Below are 19,001 nucleotides of genomic sequence, written 5' to 3' on the forward strand. Positions count from 1 at the left end.
TTATGATTACTTATTAATATGCATATTTCTAAGGGAGAACGAAGAACATTTTTAAATCTTTCACTCACAAGTTTTTCTCTCTCTAGTTTTTGTAGCAAACTTTCCATGTTACTTCCAATTCTCGTCTTTTCTACAACTTCATAAAGGCTGCAATACATTCCATTCTTCAAAACTGACATAAGAAAAAAACATAGTAAATATTCAAATCAAGTCTGCTTCTTATATATTTTAGTAAAATTAAATTACTTTACCTTCATTTGAACCTAAGTATGTTTCCTTATAAAACAGCGCTGAAGGAATTTTCTGTTTCAGATGATCAATACTCATAACTGTTTCAACATCTAACTTCTCAGGACTGAAAGAAAATTGAAAAGGCATGTTTGCCTTACCTGTATTTTTAACTCTAGCAGTGTTCTCTCTCTCTTTCACACTTACAAACACACAAGTATCTTGAAGGAATATAGATGAATATATTTATTATCATACTTGATATTTGATATGTCAAGTTCAGATGTACGTAAGGCAGCTAGATAGCCTGGCAATATTACCAACCTTCCACCTTAAGCCAGAAGCTAATCCGATATGCCAATTTTACTAACCACAAAGGATAAAAAGTTGTCATTTTATTAAAGATAATTCAAGTATGAACCAATACATTGATCTTCAATCATTTATGAGGGCCCATTAATATTTATTGTGGTGGTAGCACAAGATCATTTTAAGCCTTTCTATTCCAACATATGTTGCACAAGACTGAAAACAGCCTATAAATTTTAACTTAACTCACCACATCAAGCTATTTCCAACAAAACTGGTAACTTAAGTCTATCATGTTCAAATTACTAAATGAAAAATGTATCTAATTAGGACAAAACTTTGCAAAATCACTCTTAAGATTTAAAATCACTAAGAAAAAGTTTTATGCCATAAATTCGTATGAGTATTTAGCCCATTCACAAATCAAGACAGAAAAGCATAAGACTCATTTTGCCAATTAAGTTTGAAAAGTTATCAGTCTTTTCAAAAACCAGTGTTTATATTTAAATTCTTATAGACCAAAGTAAAATTTAAACCTAAGTAAGGAAAAGTAAGAAAAAGAAAATTTAAAAGTAAGTAAGAACCGAGTAATTAGCAACCACTATTTTCTTGTAATATAACATACTTACAGCTTGATAGGCAAAAAAGCACGAGTGGCTGACCTCAGAGAAATATAACACAAAAGCTTTCCTTTATTTAAAAGCTGTCCTTTCCACAACGTGTAGTTAAATTTATCTAAATAAAAAGAATAATGACACAACTCAGCCTCTTGGCAGCCCAGAAGCAAATACATGTTTACCAGAAATAAGGGGAAAAACATCCAGAAACAGTTTAAGAAGAACAACAACTACCAAGGAAAATCTTGACATTTCTATTTACAGGGAATTCAAATATTAGGACTTTTGTTTCAGGTATCTTTTCCCCTACAAAATTATTTCAGCTGCAAAGAGTAACAGATTTATTTGTCTAAATGCCCTTATATCAGAAAGCTGAGGAGCAAAGGCAATACAGTACAGTACTGCCCCCTTGGGAGACTGTATTAAACCCGGTTAACTACATCAATCCCCCACAATGTCTTCTAGCTTCTACTCACGTTCTTTTCATTGTGCATAAACGTGAAGATAGAAAATATCAATATTGCTTTCAATCTTCTTTATCTCTTCTAAGTTCTAAACTGCTAATGAATTTAATCCTTTTAAACGGCTGACCTGTGAAACTTGCTTTATTTTTTTAATCTTTATCAATCAAAGGGCTAACACTCTGGTCTATTCATAGAACCAGCAGATTCTCAAAGGGGACCTTATGCTTGGATGACTAAATGTTGCCACATTATAACACGTCCTCAAACTTTTTTATATCTTGCAGATTCTCATTCATTATAAAAACAAAACAAAGCACTTGTAAATTTTTCACTCTACATACTTATTCTTTCAATTTATAAAGCTAAAGGAAAGAAGTATAAGAATCTTACCTGTGTTTCTATCTGTATTAAAGCTGTTAGATCTACAAATAAATTTTTAAAAGGAAAAGAGAAATGTTACTGACTGCTGACAACATGAAAGTTAACATTCAGGGCCTTGATAGAAGTGCTATTTTTAATGGTAGACTGTATAAGAGAATTAAACCCTTTTCTACAAGTACAAAAAACAAGTTAATTACTTATTACAATATTTAGTAAATCCAAGTCTACTTGCAGAAACTGGAATTACTTACTTGGCTCAAATCACCATACTTACCTAAATTTAAGGGAGCAGTTTTCCCCAAAAATATCCATCAGGAGAGAACAGAGTCCTTTAAAGTGTCTGTCAATTACTTAACTTTGGTGATGACATTCAAAGAAAGAGCCTCAATCATATTTAAATATGTTCATCCATCATTTAATAAATATTTACTAAATGCCTATTATTTACCGGGCACAGTTTTAGGTGACAAGATTACAGATATGAACAAAACCCCTGTCTTCATAGAGTTTACAATCTCATAAGGAAGACAGACAACAATCACAAAGTAAGTATATAGTTTACCAAATAGTGATAGTTTTAAGTGCTATGGAGAAAAAAGAAGAAAAACTAGGGTACAGAGGTTTTAAAAAATCATGGAAATGTAGGTGTAAACTATGCAGCTAACTGGGGAATGAGACTGAATAGCAAATGCAGAGATAGGAGCTTTCATGGCAGCATTCAGGGTACAACAAAGATGTTCAATCAATGCTCATTTTAAATGATATGGAGGCCAACAGACGTAATCAAAGAAGCCAAGAAAATTAACAATCATTATTCTTGGGGATATGACCTCATAATTAAATGCTAGGTATCTTTTAAGATCACTATTGAAAGGCACTATAGTAAATGTATCATGGAGATCATATAGAGCCACAAAAAAAGGGGGGGTGGGGAAGAAAAACACAACTCTCAGAATATGTGAATCAGTTCTTGTGGGTGCGGATGGCGGTTTCCAGGGCTATTCACTGACATAAAAAAAGCGTTGGATCTCAAATAACTTAAATGAAGGCAAGACAATATGATCTGAAATCTGATAAAGAGGTTGACCTCAAAAATGTTGGTTTCATGAAATGTGGCTTTTTAAATGGGCAGTATTTCTAAATTATTAGAAATCACGCATGACTTTAAACACAAGTATTTCAAGTAAAAATAAGCAGACATTTAACCATTTCACCTACATCTCCATAAATTAATTTTGCCAAAACATTGTCTGGCACCAATGCACTGGGGAAAAAAATAAAAGAAACTACTTTCTACTTGGTCACCTTATATTAAAGCTTGTAAGAAATCAATGGTACTCAGCTGACAATCAGAATCACCTGGAAGCTTATATAAACTATTTCCAAAGCCTCGGCTCCTTCATAAATATTATTTTTAACTGGTTTGAGATGGGGCTGAGGCTTTAGTAAAAGCTCTCCATTTCCAGAAGAGCTAATACACAAAATTTCATTTTTAAAAACTGCATTTATTCAACTGTGCAAACCTTCAATATCAGGGAAAAAAGGTTAACCAGTAAGGTTTAAGTATATTTTAGTTTTTATTTACATATAGTTTAAGTATCTGTTCTTCTATTTGACTTACTAGAAGTCACCATGAACACTCGTGTATCTAATTAATTTCAAGAGAGGGGAAAAAAATGGGAAGAATACAAAGTTTCTCCTAACTCAGCAGTGCAGGATATGTGATACAATACTATTCAAGATGATGTCTAAAACTCATGAGCCTTACCGTGATGAAGGTACGAATTTCGGTGTTTGAATATCATCTTTATAAGTAAAAGACACAACTGCATATGGGCACACGTGTCTTGGTCTTCGCCTTAGCTCATCAAAGCCATACTCATAGAAGTAATACTAAAAATAGGAAATTGCAAAATTAACTTAAGAAAGCAAGTACAGAGTGGAATTTTGTATTTATGTGGATTTTTGAGAAATGCAATACTGTTTAAGCACCAGAGGGTATCTTTAAGCACTGCTTGTTAAATAAAATAATTTGTATCTTATATTCATCTTATCATATAAAACATTCTGCATCTGTATGTGTATCAGATGCCAGAATACTAATAGGTATTACAAAAGTTTACTTCTGATGAGTTGACCACTGGGAATGTTCAAATTTTCTCATAAAAATGAAGCAAATGGAGCCTAAGCTCCCAGGTCAGCCCCTCAAAGCCAATCTGACACAAAAATAAAATACTAAGAACACAATCTCAAGCAAACAATTTTGCTTATTATTTCAAAAGAAAAACACTATTTGTGACTCTACTGAAGACAAAGCAGCAAAGGGGAGGTGGTAGAGATTACAAAAATAGGTGACAAAGGTAGCTGAACCTCTTCCTACTACCCATCTGCCTCTCCCCCTCATCTGTTCATAACATTCATTAGGTTAGGGTTTTCTGACCTGCAGTCTAGTGAGTTTCACAAAAAAGAATGCCCTAGTTTACAAACAAAGCACTGTCCTCCAAAGTCCATTCCCTTGGGAAACTACTGATTTCAATAATGCTGCAGCTGTTTAAGTTTCTGGAATTTTTTTGGAAATATAAAGCCAGTTTACAAGTTCTGCTAGAAAAACCAATTAATACTCTGTAGTTATATTTCATATCTACCAATACTACTACTGTCCAGAAGGTAAATAAATGAGTCAGCCCAGATAATTTTGGTGAATATAATTTTTGCTAAAGCCCCCAACTATAGATCCTGCCCACTCAGATCTTCAAAAAGAAAGGAGCAAGAGTAAATCTTACTTTATCTAAATAAAGTAAAAATTAAAGACAGGAAAAAAAGAATATTTCCAGGGAGGTTAGCATCACTACTTTTCATGTAACAACCCATTTGGATATACACATTTTTAATACATTTGTTAAAAAGAGTAACATAACTTTATAGTCAAACATCATATAAAAACACGACTAAAATTCATCAAGTTTTATACTTTAAGTATGTGTAGTTTACTATATATCAATTGCATCTGAATAAAGCTTAAAAATCAATTCTCAGTTTGCATTTTAGAAAAATGTTAATAAAAATAGAAAATATCTATTAAATCAATAGTACAAAGTGATATGAATTAAGGTAATTCAAGGGGCTTCAACTTTACCTTGAAGCATAAATAATATTTTTATTTGGCGGGACCCTTCTAGGCCAGGAGAAACCACGGCTTAAAAATGAAATGAGGTTCTTAAGGGCAGCAGTCATACAAAACATCAGGCTGGAGGTCACAGTCTCCAGGCAGGGAGAGCTAGCTAGGCTAAGGAACCTGAACACCACTCTGGTAAGTGTGAGGAGAGCCACTGCATGTTTCTGAGCCATCTTGGAAACACTGAACAAATAACAGTGAGAGTCACTAAGTCTGGTGGTGATAAGTGGAAAACCAGAGTCTAGACTAGTGTGGTGGCCTAGGGAACTAAAAGGGACACATTTCAAAAGATTCGGTGACAAACTGACATTAGGTCATAACACTAAAATGGATCCAGACACCTACCTGAGTAAGCTCATAGGCTCTATAAGCCAAAACTGATGTAACTCTATTGGCATTCTTTGACACGTGACATTCATGTTTTGGTGTTGGGTCCAGAGCACTTTTATTTAATGTAGATTCCAAACTTTTTACACCCATGGGGTCATATATACTCTTTATTTTACCCTGAAATAGAGAAAACCTTTTAAGTCTACCTAAACCTAACTATTCACTGTACAACATTATTATTATAGAATACCTCTTTCAATATATACTACCTATAACAAGTTTTTTCCTTTAATACCTGGTAATAAAGTAACACACAACACTGTTTACCAACAGTGAAGCAGTAACAAAAAGTTAGCCAGAAAAAAAAAGACAGGTTTGAATTTATTAACACAAGGAAATAAAAATATTATTCACAACATTCTTCACTAGCTTAAACGACATTACCAACATATTTCTCTCTCTTCATTCTTTTCTTTGGAAATGAAAGCAAACTCTAAAGTTCTAAAGTTCAGTAAGCTCATCAAAGATGGCAAACCACTCTCAAAAGTATCTTTATATACCAAACACAAGCAAGCGCTGGTTTTTAATTCAATCAAGCTCCTAAAGACAGAGTCAACCAAAATCCAAATCAAATGTCTTTGATATATAAAATGTTCAAGCTGAAATTACCTTCATTATTTTAAAAATAACAACATCACCCACTGCCCCAGCTTCCAAAGGATTAGCTTGTAATAAGTCAGCATACCTAGAAAGATAGATACCTAGTAAAGAGGGAAAAATAAAAGAATTTCAATTTTAATAAGGACACAAATACTAAAAAAAGTCCAAATATTTAAACCAATGATGAGATAAAAGGTATGACACCTTAAAAAAAAATGTAATGACAATGAAACCAAAGCAAAAAAAAAAAGAACCAGAAAAAGCAAGAAACTAATCAAATTTTTGAAAATCACGAGGATTACACTGACATGAAAAAAAAAACACCTTGATCAATTGGAAGTATGCAAAATCAGAAACAAAGGATAAAATGGTTTTTACACTGCAGAACCTGAAACTAGTCTCTTTTCCTAGGAATATGACAAAGTATACATGAATTATAAGGACGGCAGCAAAATTAGATAATACATGTATGTATATTTTAATGGAGGTACTGGAGACTGAATTCAGGACCTTGCGCATGCTAAGCATGCACTCTACCACTGAGCTATACCCATCCCCCGATAATTTATTTTTATTTTTTTTGATAATTTATTTTTAAATGGCAACTTAAGAGTGCTAAATGAAAAAAGAAAAATAATTACCCATGGAAGGACTGCCAAGAATTGTTATTTTGGACTGGCCCACCTGTAATCCTTTTTCACATATGCTTTGAACCTAAATAAACAGAACATTTCATCTTGAAATCATAATACATTAAAAATGTGAAAAGATAAGCTTGTCTTGTTTTAGGTAAAGAAATTGTTTTAAGTAAAATCTAAATTTCTAAACTATATATGTTCGACATTACAGAAATTACATATATATTTAGTTTATGACTAAGTATCACCATGACATTGGCTTACACTTCCAATGTAACCACAGCTGGAATCCATTTTTGTTTATGCTATGTATGACAGATACTCAAAATTCATGGTATTCACATGTATAAACAATCCCTTTTAGAGAGAATTAAAACTGTCAAAGTATTTAAAGAGAAAGTAACTCCACCTTAACATCTTCAATTAGGAGGAGAAAAAAATAGTTCCCAGCATGTATAATCAGGAATACAGAAGATAATCTATTTTAATAATGGGAAAATTATTCATTATCATGCACATTCTAGGGGGGAAAAAATAGGTTTGATCAAAGAAAAAAATGAATACATTTGAAAAGCAAATTACGAAACAATGAAATACCCAGCCCTGCTAAATCATTTCTCCCATTTATACATCAAACTTTTAGTTTATAAAAAATCAAGTGTACTGAATAATCGTAAATGTAGTAACTTACAATAGAAACATTTTCAAATTGTTTTTTAATAAGTGGGTTCACTCACCTGGTATCGATCAACCATCAGAAATGCATAGGATTCTGAAAGTTCTTTATCTAAACGACCATCAAACTTCAGTTCTCTTCGCTTTTCTGTAAACTAAATGAAATTATATTTATAAAACTCCTTAGCATGCGATTATGTTTTTTTCAAGGTAAGACTTTCAGGAATTTTATTTCTAAGAAATTCCAAATCTACCCAAGTGGAAATTATATTTTCTTCCTGTAATTCCTGCACTTCAATTTTTTCCCTGTTATAATTGGCTCTTTATCCTTACGATATAGACAAATATGCATGTGGTGTTTAACAATTTTAACTAAATTCCTATTAAAATGTTACCACACTTCAACTCTCCCCTAGATTCTTAAATTCATGTTTTAATTATCTTTGGATCTCTCATTTTACCTAACATAGTGCACTGCATACAGTAGGTGATTTAATAAATCTCTGTTGAATGACCAACTTCTAGACTATAAGCTCAATTAGGACAAGGAAAAATGTTTCATTTCTTTACAACTGTATTTTCATTGCCAAGCATATAAGCCATGCTCCATATTATTTTCCAGGAATCAAGAGTGACTTGGTCTAAGTACATCTGAACTATTAAGTCACCCTAAACTGCTGCTGTGGCTTTCACTATAGATACAAGCAAATAGATACACATTCAAAATATGGAGCCCACATCTTATAGATTTGCATGCATTACATGCCATTACTGATCTTCAATAATGAATCTTTAGACTAAATTTTTGAATAAAATTAACAAGTAACCCCTATCATAACATGAAACCACATCAAACTACCAAGGTTTTAATTTTCTCTGGGAGCCGGTAATATTCATCTACTTTACGGATATTTTCAAAGTTAAATTCTGATAGCCTTGGGTTAACCAACTTATAAAAATACAAAATTAACAGTATTTCATGTATATTAGAAAACAATATACATACCAAATATTTCTAAACATTTCATTTGTATTACCTCAGAATTACAGATGCTAGTTTTTCCTAAATCAAAACTCAAAGAATATTCTAATTTGTACATGAAACTGAAATTCACTAACAGGCTCAACTGTTCCCCTTTGTTCTCACTTTTTCACTAAGAATTTCTATGAATGATACTAAGATAATTCAACTATCAGGCAATAATTGGGGAAAAAATTAAGCATATCCTAAAATAAATACACATTTCATTATCTTCCAATTTAGACTTGCTATTAAAGATTTCATTTAATTAAATTAACACTTAAAAGAGCAAAAAGCCTTGTTATAAATTCACAACTAGTAATTATACAATAAGCTATCCCTATGCTTAAGATTCATTTTTAAAGTTATTTTATATAATTGCACATTAATTTAACAGAGCAGATAAATGTAGTACAGTATCAACAGTGTTTAGGGAAAAAACATGTCATTTAAAATCGCTTTCCCTTCCATAATTTGGCTTTCCTAAAAACTTTGGCATTTTTTAAAGAAAAAGAAGTAAAAGAAATTTCCGGCTATTAACTGGTTCTAAAGAATCTCACAAAAAGCACAATTTAAAACATACCTCCTTTTCCAAAAGCTCATTATGTATCAAGCAAGCACGTTTGTAGTTAAAATTTGTTACTGAAGTTGGTTCAAGGTAAGCTGAGTGAAGAATATTTAAAACATCCTCAAATTCTCGAGAGCCTGGAGTTAATGGCTGAAAAAGTGCTAAAATAAAAAACATTATTAATTTTAAGATTACTGCATTTTAAATGTAGTTTCTTTTATTTTTGTGAGTTTGTTAATACAACTTTTAAATAAAGTAAAATAAAAAGCATCAAGGCTATCTTATTCTGTGATATGCAAAAGAGACAATCATTGAAGGAAAAAACTCAAGATGCTTATTACTCATTGTTCTGTGCTATGCAAAAGAGGCACCTGATTCATTGAACAAAAAAACCCTTCAACAATGGGCATCTAGCATTACACATGCAGACAAGGAGGTTACAATTTTGCAAACCTTAGGAATGCTACATTATTAGGCAACCTAAATTGCTTAAAGATATCATAAAAACCTGTGCATAAACTCAACTTGTCTCAATTCCTATTTTATGTTACACTGAAGTAGTATGTCCAGGACGTTTCAGCAAATTAAATGCTTACACCATTAAGTAAATGCATAAAAGTATTTAAGATGCTTAGGTGTCTATAGAATAAAAAGTTAGAATTAAATATGCTGCATCCATTAGCTTCTTGTATTACCAGTATAAACTAGTAGGCCATTTAACTACAAAAACTTCATGAAAAGGAAAGATGTGGAGATCTGGAGTCAACTCTGGACGCAAATATCCGAGCTAGCACTTACTGGCTTTGTGGGAGACCCTGGGTAAATCAATTACTTAACCAAACAAGCTAAGTACTGTCTTCAGTAAAAAGGAGAACTCTAGCTATCCTAATGACCACTATCAACATATTGAAAAGCTCTAGGCACAGCATCTGCTTAAAATAATAAGTTTTTAGCAATCCAACCCTACTCCTGGGCATATATCCAGAGGGAACCTTAATTCATGCACCCCAATGTTCATTTTGGCTATTTACAATAGCCAAAACATGGAAACAACCTAAATGCCCATAGACAGATGACTGGATAAAGAAGTTGTGGTATATTTATACAATGGAATACTACTCAGACATAAAAAACTATAAAATAATGCCATTTGCAGCAAAATGGATGGACCTGGAGAATGTGAAGTCAGGAAGAGAAAGAAAAATACCATATGATATCACTTATATGTGGAATCTAAAAAAAAGACAGACAAACATATTTACAAAACAGAAACAGACTCACAAACACAGAAAACAAACTTATGGTTACCAGGGGGTAACAGGGTGGGAAGGGATAAACTGGGAGTTCTAGATTTGCAGATACTAACTAATATACATAAAATAGATAAATAACAAGCTCATACTGTATAGCATAAAACTATATTCAACATCTTGTAGTAACACGGTAAAAAAATGAAAATGAATATATGTATGTTCATGTATGACTGAAGAATTGTGCTGTACACAAGAAAAGTGACACAACATTGTAAATTGACTTATACTTCAATAAAAATACATAGAAAGTTTTTATCCCCCACTCCAATTATTGCTCACTCCACTTAATTTTTAAAATATTTAAGTCAAATATCCAGGGGAAGGGTGTAGTTCAAGTGGTAGAGCACATGCTCAGCACACACAAGGTCCTAGGTTCAATCCCCAATACCTCCTCTCAAAAAGTAAATAGATAAGTAAACTTAATTACCTCCTCCTCTAAAAAATAAAATTTTTTTTAATCTCAAAAAAAATTAAGTCAAATACCCAATTCATTCGACCAGTGGCCTAATAACCTCAAAATGTCTACTTCATGTATGAAATAGTTTAATAAATTTCAAACATCCAAGTCTATACATACATTTTCTCCAATAGCAAAAAGAACTTACTTTTCACTATATTTACAGAACTTATGTTATATGCTGTTAACTTAATTTCTTTCAAGTCTCTATTTATAGTCAATAAATGGCAGTGAAAATACTTTTAGGCCACTACTGAAAACAATGTTCTACTTGTACATACTTTCAAAGGACAGCCAGCTAACTAATAAGCTGTTTTCACTATATTTCACTATACAGTTATTAGGCTTCAACGGACATAATGTCAAATGACGTACCCATTCATCTACCAAACCATGTGTCTACTACAAGTGTCCTTCAAAGTACAGTTTTCAATGACAGAATGTGTATAGAACAAATGGTTCCCACTATTTTGGAACTGCACACAAAAAAGGCAGGTAGAGGCAATTAAAATCAACATAGTTATAATAATGCAGTAAAGACACTGACTAGGAGTAAGAAAAAAATAAAATACTGAAAAAGAACTAAAGAACTATTAAACACAACATGTCCTGTAATCAAGTTTGTAGCAGATGAATATACTTAATAATCTATTGATTGTAAGCTCCATGAGAGGAGGAACTTTATCTGCCTTGTTCATTACTCTATCTTTACCATATGCCAATAGCTAGAACTGGCCCCAAGTTGAATGGCTGAATAAGGAAAATGAGAATAAATGTTGTAAACATTTTACATTGAATACAAATATATTCTAAACTACCAAGATATGACTTATTTTAAATTAGGTTTCACAAATTTAACAATTCAGTAATACATAAAACAAAATGAAACCTCAAAAAAGAGAGAGAAACCCATTCTCTCAACTTAAATGTTTTTTAGAGAATGTAGTAGGAAAAAACATTTTATCTTTGCATCTGTCCCCAATGAAATTGGGAAAAACTTGCCAAGGAAAATAGCACGTGGAATAGTTTTTGCAAGCATTCACATCCAAAATGGGCCAAGCATGATTTTTAAAGTTAGCTTTTATGCATGATTGATTTTTGTTTCCAAACTAAGAACTGACTTCAGATATCTAAAATGTGTCAAAAAGTATCAAGTGGCTTTAAATTTCTATGCAATTTTACAAATCTACATTAAAAATTTTTCCTTAGTTAAGCTACTCCAACACTATTTCCATCTCAATTTAACCATAAGTGAAAGATCGAAGTTATATAAAAATTAACTTTCAAATTATTCTCCAAGTACTTTAACACTTCTGTTTCATTCCAAAGCAATGTCCCAGTCACCCCAAACATACTCAAGTAGACTGCCCATGCGAAAAAAAAAATTGTGAATAAAAATATAGAAAAAGGCAAAAGATTTTAGGTATAACAATGTCTGTACCCTAGGTATTTTATATTTCAAATACCTCAGTTGGCTTTACTAGTTAGGCCAGAGTCATAATTTCATTTTTTTTCTTCCCAATTATCAGTTTCTAGAAAATAAAATTCTGCTGTAACTATTTTTGAAGATTTCAAGTCAACGTGCTGGTGATGGTAGTTTAGAAGTATAACAAGTTCTGAATGTACATTCCCTGGTGGTCTATTTTGTCCTTAGTAACCTTCTGAAGAATATACCCTGAACAATATATCCTGTCACTTCTTTTAAAGAAAACATATACACATGGTAATATTATTGGCTATCATTTAAGGCAATAATAAACAACCTTATGACAACCCAAGTGGAGAACACAACATTTTATATATTTAATCATCCATTTCACTTAAGGAAGTCAGTATCCAATCTATTATTCTCCGAATTCTGCCAATTACTGAGTCTAACAAAGAGTGGGTCATTATTTACTTTAAGAGTAAGAACTTTACATGCATTATCTCATTTAGTCATCAAAATCACTTTAGCTCATTATGCCTATTTCGCAAATGAAACTGGGACCGCTAACAGTTAACTTGGCCCAATGTTAATAAATGAATAGGGCAGGTGAGATTCAAATTCAGGCTGCCTAGCTGCAAATGCTGTATCCTGAACTGTAAGTAAAAGAAAAGATACGTGTGTGAGCATAAGAGATGAAACTACTTGTTCCAAGAGATGGGAAAAATAGAATTGTTTCCTCATTTTAGACCAAGAAATTATATTAGCTATATGGAACTTTTTTTTAAAAAGCTATGAAAGGAATTTGATGTCTAAAATGTTCTTTCTACCCTCTTATGTCTTCTCTCAAATTTCCTAATATTTCTTTCTCATTTTAACACATTTAACATGGCCAAAAGTCATAACTAACACCTCTTTTTGGTTTAAAGATTAACAGCAGTCATAATTCTTGTAGACATTAAGAAACATAATTTTCCTTATTTACAGAATCTCCAAATCCATGTCAGAAAGATGCCTACTGAGTTGACTTTTGATAATTCACAAGGTTTCTCTATGGACAAAACTGATTATAGATGTGTTTTATGAGATTCAAGAACGGATTTAGAAAGGCACTTGGAGATTTACAATTCAAAAAAGGAAACTGACTGTATCACAAAATCAGAACTAGAATTGAGTATTTTTTATTACTGGTAGCATACAAAACATACTAAGAAGTCAATGCTATATTTAAGCAGCTGGAATAGACATAGAATTAAGGTCATCAAATAGGAGCTTTGTTCTTTAGTCAAAAGAACATTTTTTCCTCAACTACTTTTACCAATTTAGTGTTAATGCCAATCTGTGTGTTTGCATTAAGATTATGTGTATATGTTAAAAAAAAGAAAACACATAAACATATACATAAAAATAAGCCAAACTTTTAAAATAAGATGGACCAATGTTATCAAAATACACCAAGAGATAATACAAAATATACATTCCAACGTAAGTAACTCATGGAAGAAAAGGAAATAGCAGAGGACACTGAGGATCACATTAGTCTGCAGTTCTCTCTGACTCCGTCTCTCTGATGTCTACCAGTGCTAATGATTAAAATACAGTGCATATCCATTTGTTCCTCACAATAATTTAGGTACTTGAAAAAATCACTTTTCTTCAGTCTAACGAAATTACTACAGAAATACTTGAGGAATGGATGTTTCATCTCTAAGTATGACTGAACATACTGCAGAATTAGGAATGAATATGCAGCAGAGATAACAAATATGAAACTTGACATTTTTGGACTGGGCAATAGGTCAAAGAAAATTTTACCTCCACTACTCAGAATTTATATCCACCTGTCAAATGTTTTATGTGGATGACTGGATTCTGCCTATACTTTCCTGCTCAGATTTACTTCTATGTAGGGAAATCTATGGTACTTAGAACCAAGCCATTTATATACAACTACTACACCACCATGCAAATTTCCTTAAGAAGGAGACTTAACTCCAAAGTTTTCAAAAACAAAACTCCAAATTTTGTGGGAAAAGATGAGGATTGGAGAGAATTAGCCATTAATTCTCCTAAACAAAACCAGTATGGATGCAGGTGAGTGAGAGCAGTTAATCTTGGGCCCTACATAAAGCATTAACCAATAAACATTTTCCAGAAAGTGAATCATTACTACTTCATTTCCCAAGAACTTTGGAGGGAAAAATTATATCAAATATAATTACCAATTTTAGTTTACTTTTGATGACCTGTACCATTAGATTTTAGCATAAAAGAAAGTGAAACGTTTACTGACAAAATGTGCAATTCCAACATTTGGTTAAATGTAGTAACAGTGCCTTAGGATTGAAAGTAGCCCAGCCAACTATGTCATACAGTAACACATAGATCATAAAGGGTAAAATTACTAATCTTCCAGTCAATAGGTCAATCTGTCAGTACTGATTAAATGTGTTCATTTTATAATGAACTTAATTTCTGGATCTCAAAATTCCCCAGGAATGAAGACTTACTAAACATCACTAAATTTAACAGAGGTTAAAAAAATTTTTAAGTGAACTGAAATTTTTATACAATAAATAAGAAATAGGAAGTATTCTAACTGTAAGTTCAAATTCCAACTCCACCATTTACTAGCTGTATGACCTTGGGCAAATTATTTACCCATTAGTTCAGTTTCCTCATCTGTAGAATGGGAAACAGTACCTATCACATAGGATTATTGAGATTTAGTTAATACATGTAAACTGTTTAGAACAATGCCTACGACTTACCAAGCACTATAAAGTTTTGCCAATAGTATTACCTTGACAATAGAATGGCAGTATTTTGGATGTTATGCTACTGGCAAGTCCAAGAAAAGAACTGAGTCAACCAGTTACAAATCACACAGTATTTACCTTTAAGGTACCAAAAATATACACGCCCTAATCTTAAATTTCACTGGAAAAACAGTCACAAGTAAAGGTCTGCCATTTTAAAATATGAATGCAACAGACCCTTTGATGCTGAAAACTTCAAGCAGAGATATATCTACCGAAAACGCTTTAATATTCTTAATAGACTCAGATGACTACAACTAATACTTAGCCGAATTCTATTCATAAAGTGGTACCTTTCAAGTTTTCCAAGAGGAGGTATTTTGGGATCAAGTGGGAAACTAAGCAGTACCTGAAGCACTATTTCTGATTAAAGCACCGTTTTTTAATAGTGAAAAGTTAAATTTTTCTATTAAACTCAATCACCAAGCACAAACATCTTTCAGGTTGGACAGAATTAAGTCCATGGTGGTAAAAAGCTGCTTATTTAAGTTTCAAAAGCTCTATTTAAATTGTTATTGCACTATTTGAACAGCTGTTGCTCAGTGTACAAATATTTAGACAAGTTAAAAATTACTCATTTCACTAAACATGAAAAAAGTCCAGTTATATTTTCCTTTCCAAAACCTCCCTGACAGGAGAAAGGTAACAACCTTTCTGCCTCTAAGCAAACGCGGAAAATACAAATTTCCTCCTCAGCGTCACACACAGGGGAGAAAACAGCTTGGTTTTATATTTCCTAATTCCTCAATTATATTCACTTTTAGTGTGTTCAAATGAAATCTCTTTTACAGCAACCTCTGGATTTATATAATTTAAAAGAAACATGCAAACAATGCCTTTCAACATTTCCTTGTGGCCTCCCTCATTTCCATCCAAACTGAGGGTTTTTAGGCCAATTTTCTGGCCCTATCGAAAGTTAAAAGGAGGTACATCATGGTTTATGCTTTACTTAAATCCCTAAAAAAATGGGACTTCAAAATTTTATCAAGCTAAAAAAAAGAAAAGTTCAACCTCCTACTTCAACCCCATATAAACAGAACCCACCTGAATGTGCTTCCTACCTGCGATCTAGCAATTGATAATTTAGGCTGAAATCTAACTAACCTCATACAGACTATACCATACACCTTAACTAAATAAGCCAGAAGATCTGATAACCTTTACAACAACTCTTGAACCCTAAAATATATTACATTAACTTAAGAGATATTTCTAGAAACATTCCTCATGCTAGTGGACAAACGGTAACTTCACCTATGTCAACGTGGTTTCTTACACCAAGGATTTCCTTGGCTTTGTCATCGAAAAGTAAATTAACAACTTGACTTTACTTGTAGCTTACTGACAAAAGGCTAACAATTTCAGTTGTGCAAATGGAGCTGGTTATGCACAAGGAAAAAGGAAGCACATGCTTCAAGATTTCTTCACCAAGATTCAAATTGCAAATAAAGTTTTCTGCAAATAAGAAAATTTCCATTACTTTCCAAAGTTAAATCAAGAAAAACTGAACCAAGGACTAAAACACAGAGAGCCTTTAACTAAATCCAGAATACCCCAAATCACTGGATAGTCAAAAACTGTATTCTAATAGAAAACGGTAATTTTCTCCATTAGAAACGTATCGCAATATGGCATTAAATTTTAAGGAAATAAACTTAGTTTATGTAACTGTTCCCAATTGGTTCCAAAAACTAGACTAGACTTTTAAAATTTTTTTCTTAAATTCTCTCATCCGCAAGATCAAGTTGGTGACTCTTGGGCATAAACTAAACGCTATTTTTTTTCCATAGGGAAATTACTGCACCAAGAACCTACCTTCCCAATCTTCTCAAATACAAGAAAATACATACTAAAATTTGAATTTAGAAAGAGAGACCTATCTAACGCTTCAAAAACAAGAAAAAAATCTACATGGAAATGAAGTGTGATGGAAAATAGCATTGTGCATGGATCACATCTAACGGAGATTTCTAAACAAGAGAAGACGCTGACATCGAGCAAATTTCAAGTAGACACATATAGCTGAAGAATTTCCAGAAGGAGAAGCACTTGTCCTTTCAACGCAATGGCCTTGGAGAAAGCCCCAGAATCCATGGCCACGGGTTATTTCCACCTTGAGACTTCTCAGAAGCATCCTTAGGAGGACACACCAGCTTTTCTGCCTTCAGGGGTTAGAAGGGAGGGGCGCCGAGCACCATCTTTCCTCTCTGGGAGCTGCAGCCTTACGGACAAGCTTCAAACCTGAGCTACTTCCAACTTCCACGGGAAGAGGGGGAGCAGGGGAGCGTGGTTCCACCGCTTTCCTCTCGCACCAAGCGCAGCAGCTGGGCGGCCGTGGCAGTGAGGGGAGAGGCGGCTGGCGCTGCATGCGTGTTTACGTGTCTCGGATGGGTGTGGGAAGGAGAGAAAGGTTCTAATGAAAAGATGGAGGGGAGAGAGAAAGAGGGGTTGGGAAAGAGGGGAAGCACCACCTTTCTTTTCTCTGCTCTTCCTGGGGATCTGAAAACTCCTCCTAACGGGTTTTTCGGGCTCTTCGGGGCCTTTGGGCAAGGCGGCCGCGCCCGCCTCAGACGAGTCCTGAGGCTGCTCGTGGCAGAGGCTCGGGGCGGCCTCGGCAGCCGCGGTCTCCTCAGGCCCGGCGCCGCCGCCGGGTTCCGCGATGCTGAGGCCGCCGCCATTTTGCGGGGAAGACTCAAGCTCCGGAAGCGCCTGCTTCATCTCGTCGTCTCCACCGCCGCCGCCACTTTCCCAGCTAGCGTCCGTCGGCTGAGAGGCCTCCGCCTCCGCAGCAGTCGCCATCACGCCGGCGTGAGGAGCTCCGGGAAGCTTCTGCCGACAAGGTCGACGGGGGTTGGGGGAAGAGGCGGCAGGCTGGCCTCGCCGCCAAACTGCTCTCAGCCCACCCACCCCCCTTCCCCCGTGGCCGCCAGCTGCGCTCCGGGTCCAGCAGCCTCTCGGGGGCCCCAAAGCGGGCGCCCCAACCGTGCCGCCAAGCCCCAGGAGCCGCTCCTCGCTCGGGCAGTTCCTCGGCCGGCCCCCGCCACTCAACGTGCTGGCGTCGGGGCCGGGAGGGGGCGGGGCCATCACGGAGCGCTCCGCCAATGGGGGCGCGGCGCCCGCCTCCGAGGGTGCAGATAGACGGCGCCGAGGGGCGGAGCCTCGGGGCGCCCAAGCCCGCCAAAAGGGGCGACCGCAACGCCCGGCTAGTACCTCGACGCCGCTGCCAACTACGGGGTGGATGGGCCTTAAGGCGAGCCGCGCGTTCCTAGACCGCGCATGGCCAGTGCTGCCGGTGAGGGGGGCGCGCCGGCCGGGGTCCCGGGAACGCAGGCGTCGCCTCTTTCCCGGCTAGATTACTCCGCTTCTCCGCGCACGATTTACATCGGCCAAAACCGGACAGAGGCAGCGGCTGCGGGACGATCCCAGCTTTGTGAAATATTTGCGTGCATATAAAAGCCTGGAGTGATGATAAGAGAACGAGCTATAGCGATAAGAGCTTGAAAGCCTTAGGGCCCGCTTCAGCTTCCCACCGGAACTTGCATCTTTACAATAGATTAATCCCACCTGCCCCCCTCTTCATCTTAAAGGGTTAGAACCAGTGGCTTGCCTCCAGCAAGCAGTCAACACCTGGGATCATTTTGGTATGACTTCACAGCCTAATGTTAAAAGGAGTTGGTTCTGGAGAGCTTGAGGAGGGGCAGCTGGCTTTTACATTTTCCTGGACTTCAGTTTTCCCGTAGTGAGTGTATATTAAAAATAAAAACGTTTGCAGCCACATTAAAAATATGTACAACCAGTGATCGTTCTCCCTTAAAATAAGACAACTTGACAGTCAAGTAGAAGGCCTTTTAAGTAGTTTATGCTGACTAAGTTGAAGCTACTATTTGGGTTATGGTGAATACAGACAATATTTCCTGGGT

At 35.1% G+C, this 19,001-nt stretch overlaps 1 protein-coding gene across 6 annotated transcripts in view; it reads right to left on the reverse strand.

Annotated features, from left to right (window-relative positions):
- TASOR (transcription activation suppressor) overlaps positions 1-18,103 on the reverse strand; it is a 45,021-nt gene extending 26,918 nt beyond the window's left edge. For all 6 annotated transcript variants that reach the window (XM_072941520.1, XM_006196428.4, XM_006196427.4 and 3 more), the window contains exons 1-11: positions 17,553-18,103; positions 9,082-9,227; positions 7,540-7,632; positions 6,806-6,878; positions 6,174-6,265; positions 5,520-5,681; positions 3,768-3,892; positions 2,009-2,040; positions 1,167-1,272; positions 252-355; positions 69-172 (exon numbers count right to left, since the gene is read on the reverse strand). In XM_072941520.1, coding sequence (XP_072797621.1) covers positions 69-172; positions 252-355; positions 1,167-1,272; positions 2,009-2,040; positions 3,768-3,892; positions 5,520-5,681; positions 6,174-6,265; positions 6,806-6,878; positions 7,540-7,632; positions 9,082-9,227; positions 17,553-17,880 — 1,365 coding nt within the window. In that variant the 5' untranslated portion in view covers positions 17,881-18,103. The remainder of the gene's footprint in view (positions 1-68; positions 173-251; positions 356-1,166; positions 1,273-2,008; positions 2,041-3,767; positions 3,893-5,519; positions 5,682-6,173; positions 6,266-6,805; positions 6,879-7,539; positions 7,633-9,081; positions 9,228-17,552) is intronic.
- Between the last annotated feature and the right edge of the window lie 898 nt (positions 18,104-19,001).

This window comes from Vicugna pacos, chromosome 17, assembly GCF_048564905.1.
Source record: "Vicugna pacos chromosome 17, VicPac4, whole genome shotgun sequence".
Taxonomy (NCBI): Eukaryota; Metazoa; Chordata; class Mammalia; order Artiodactyla; family Camelidae; genus Vicugna; species Vicugna pacos.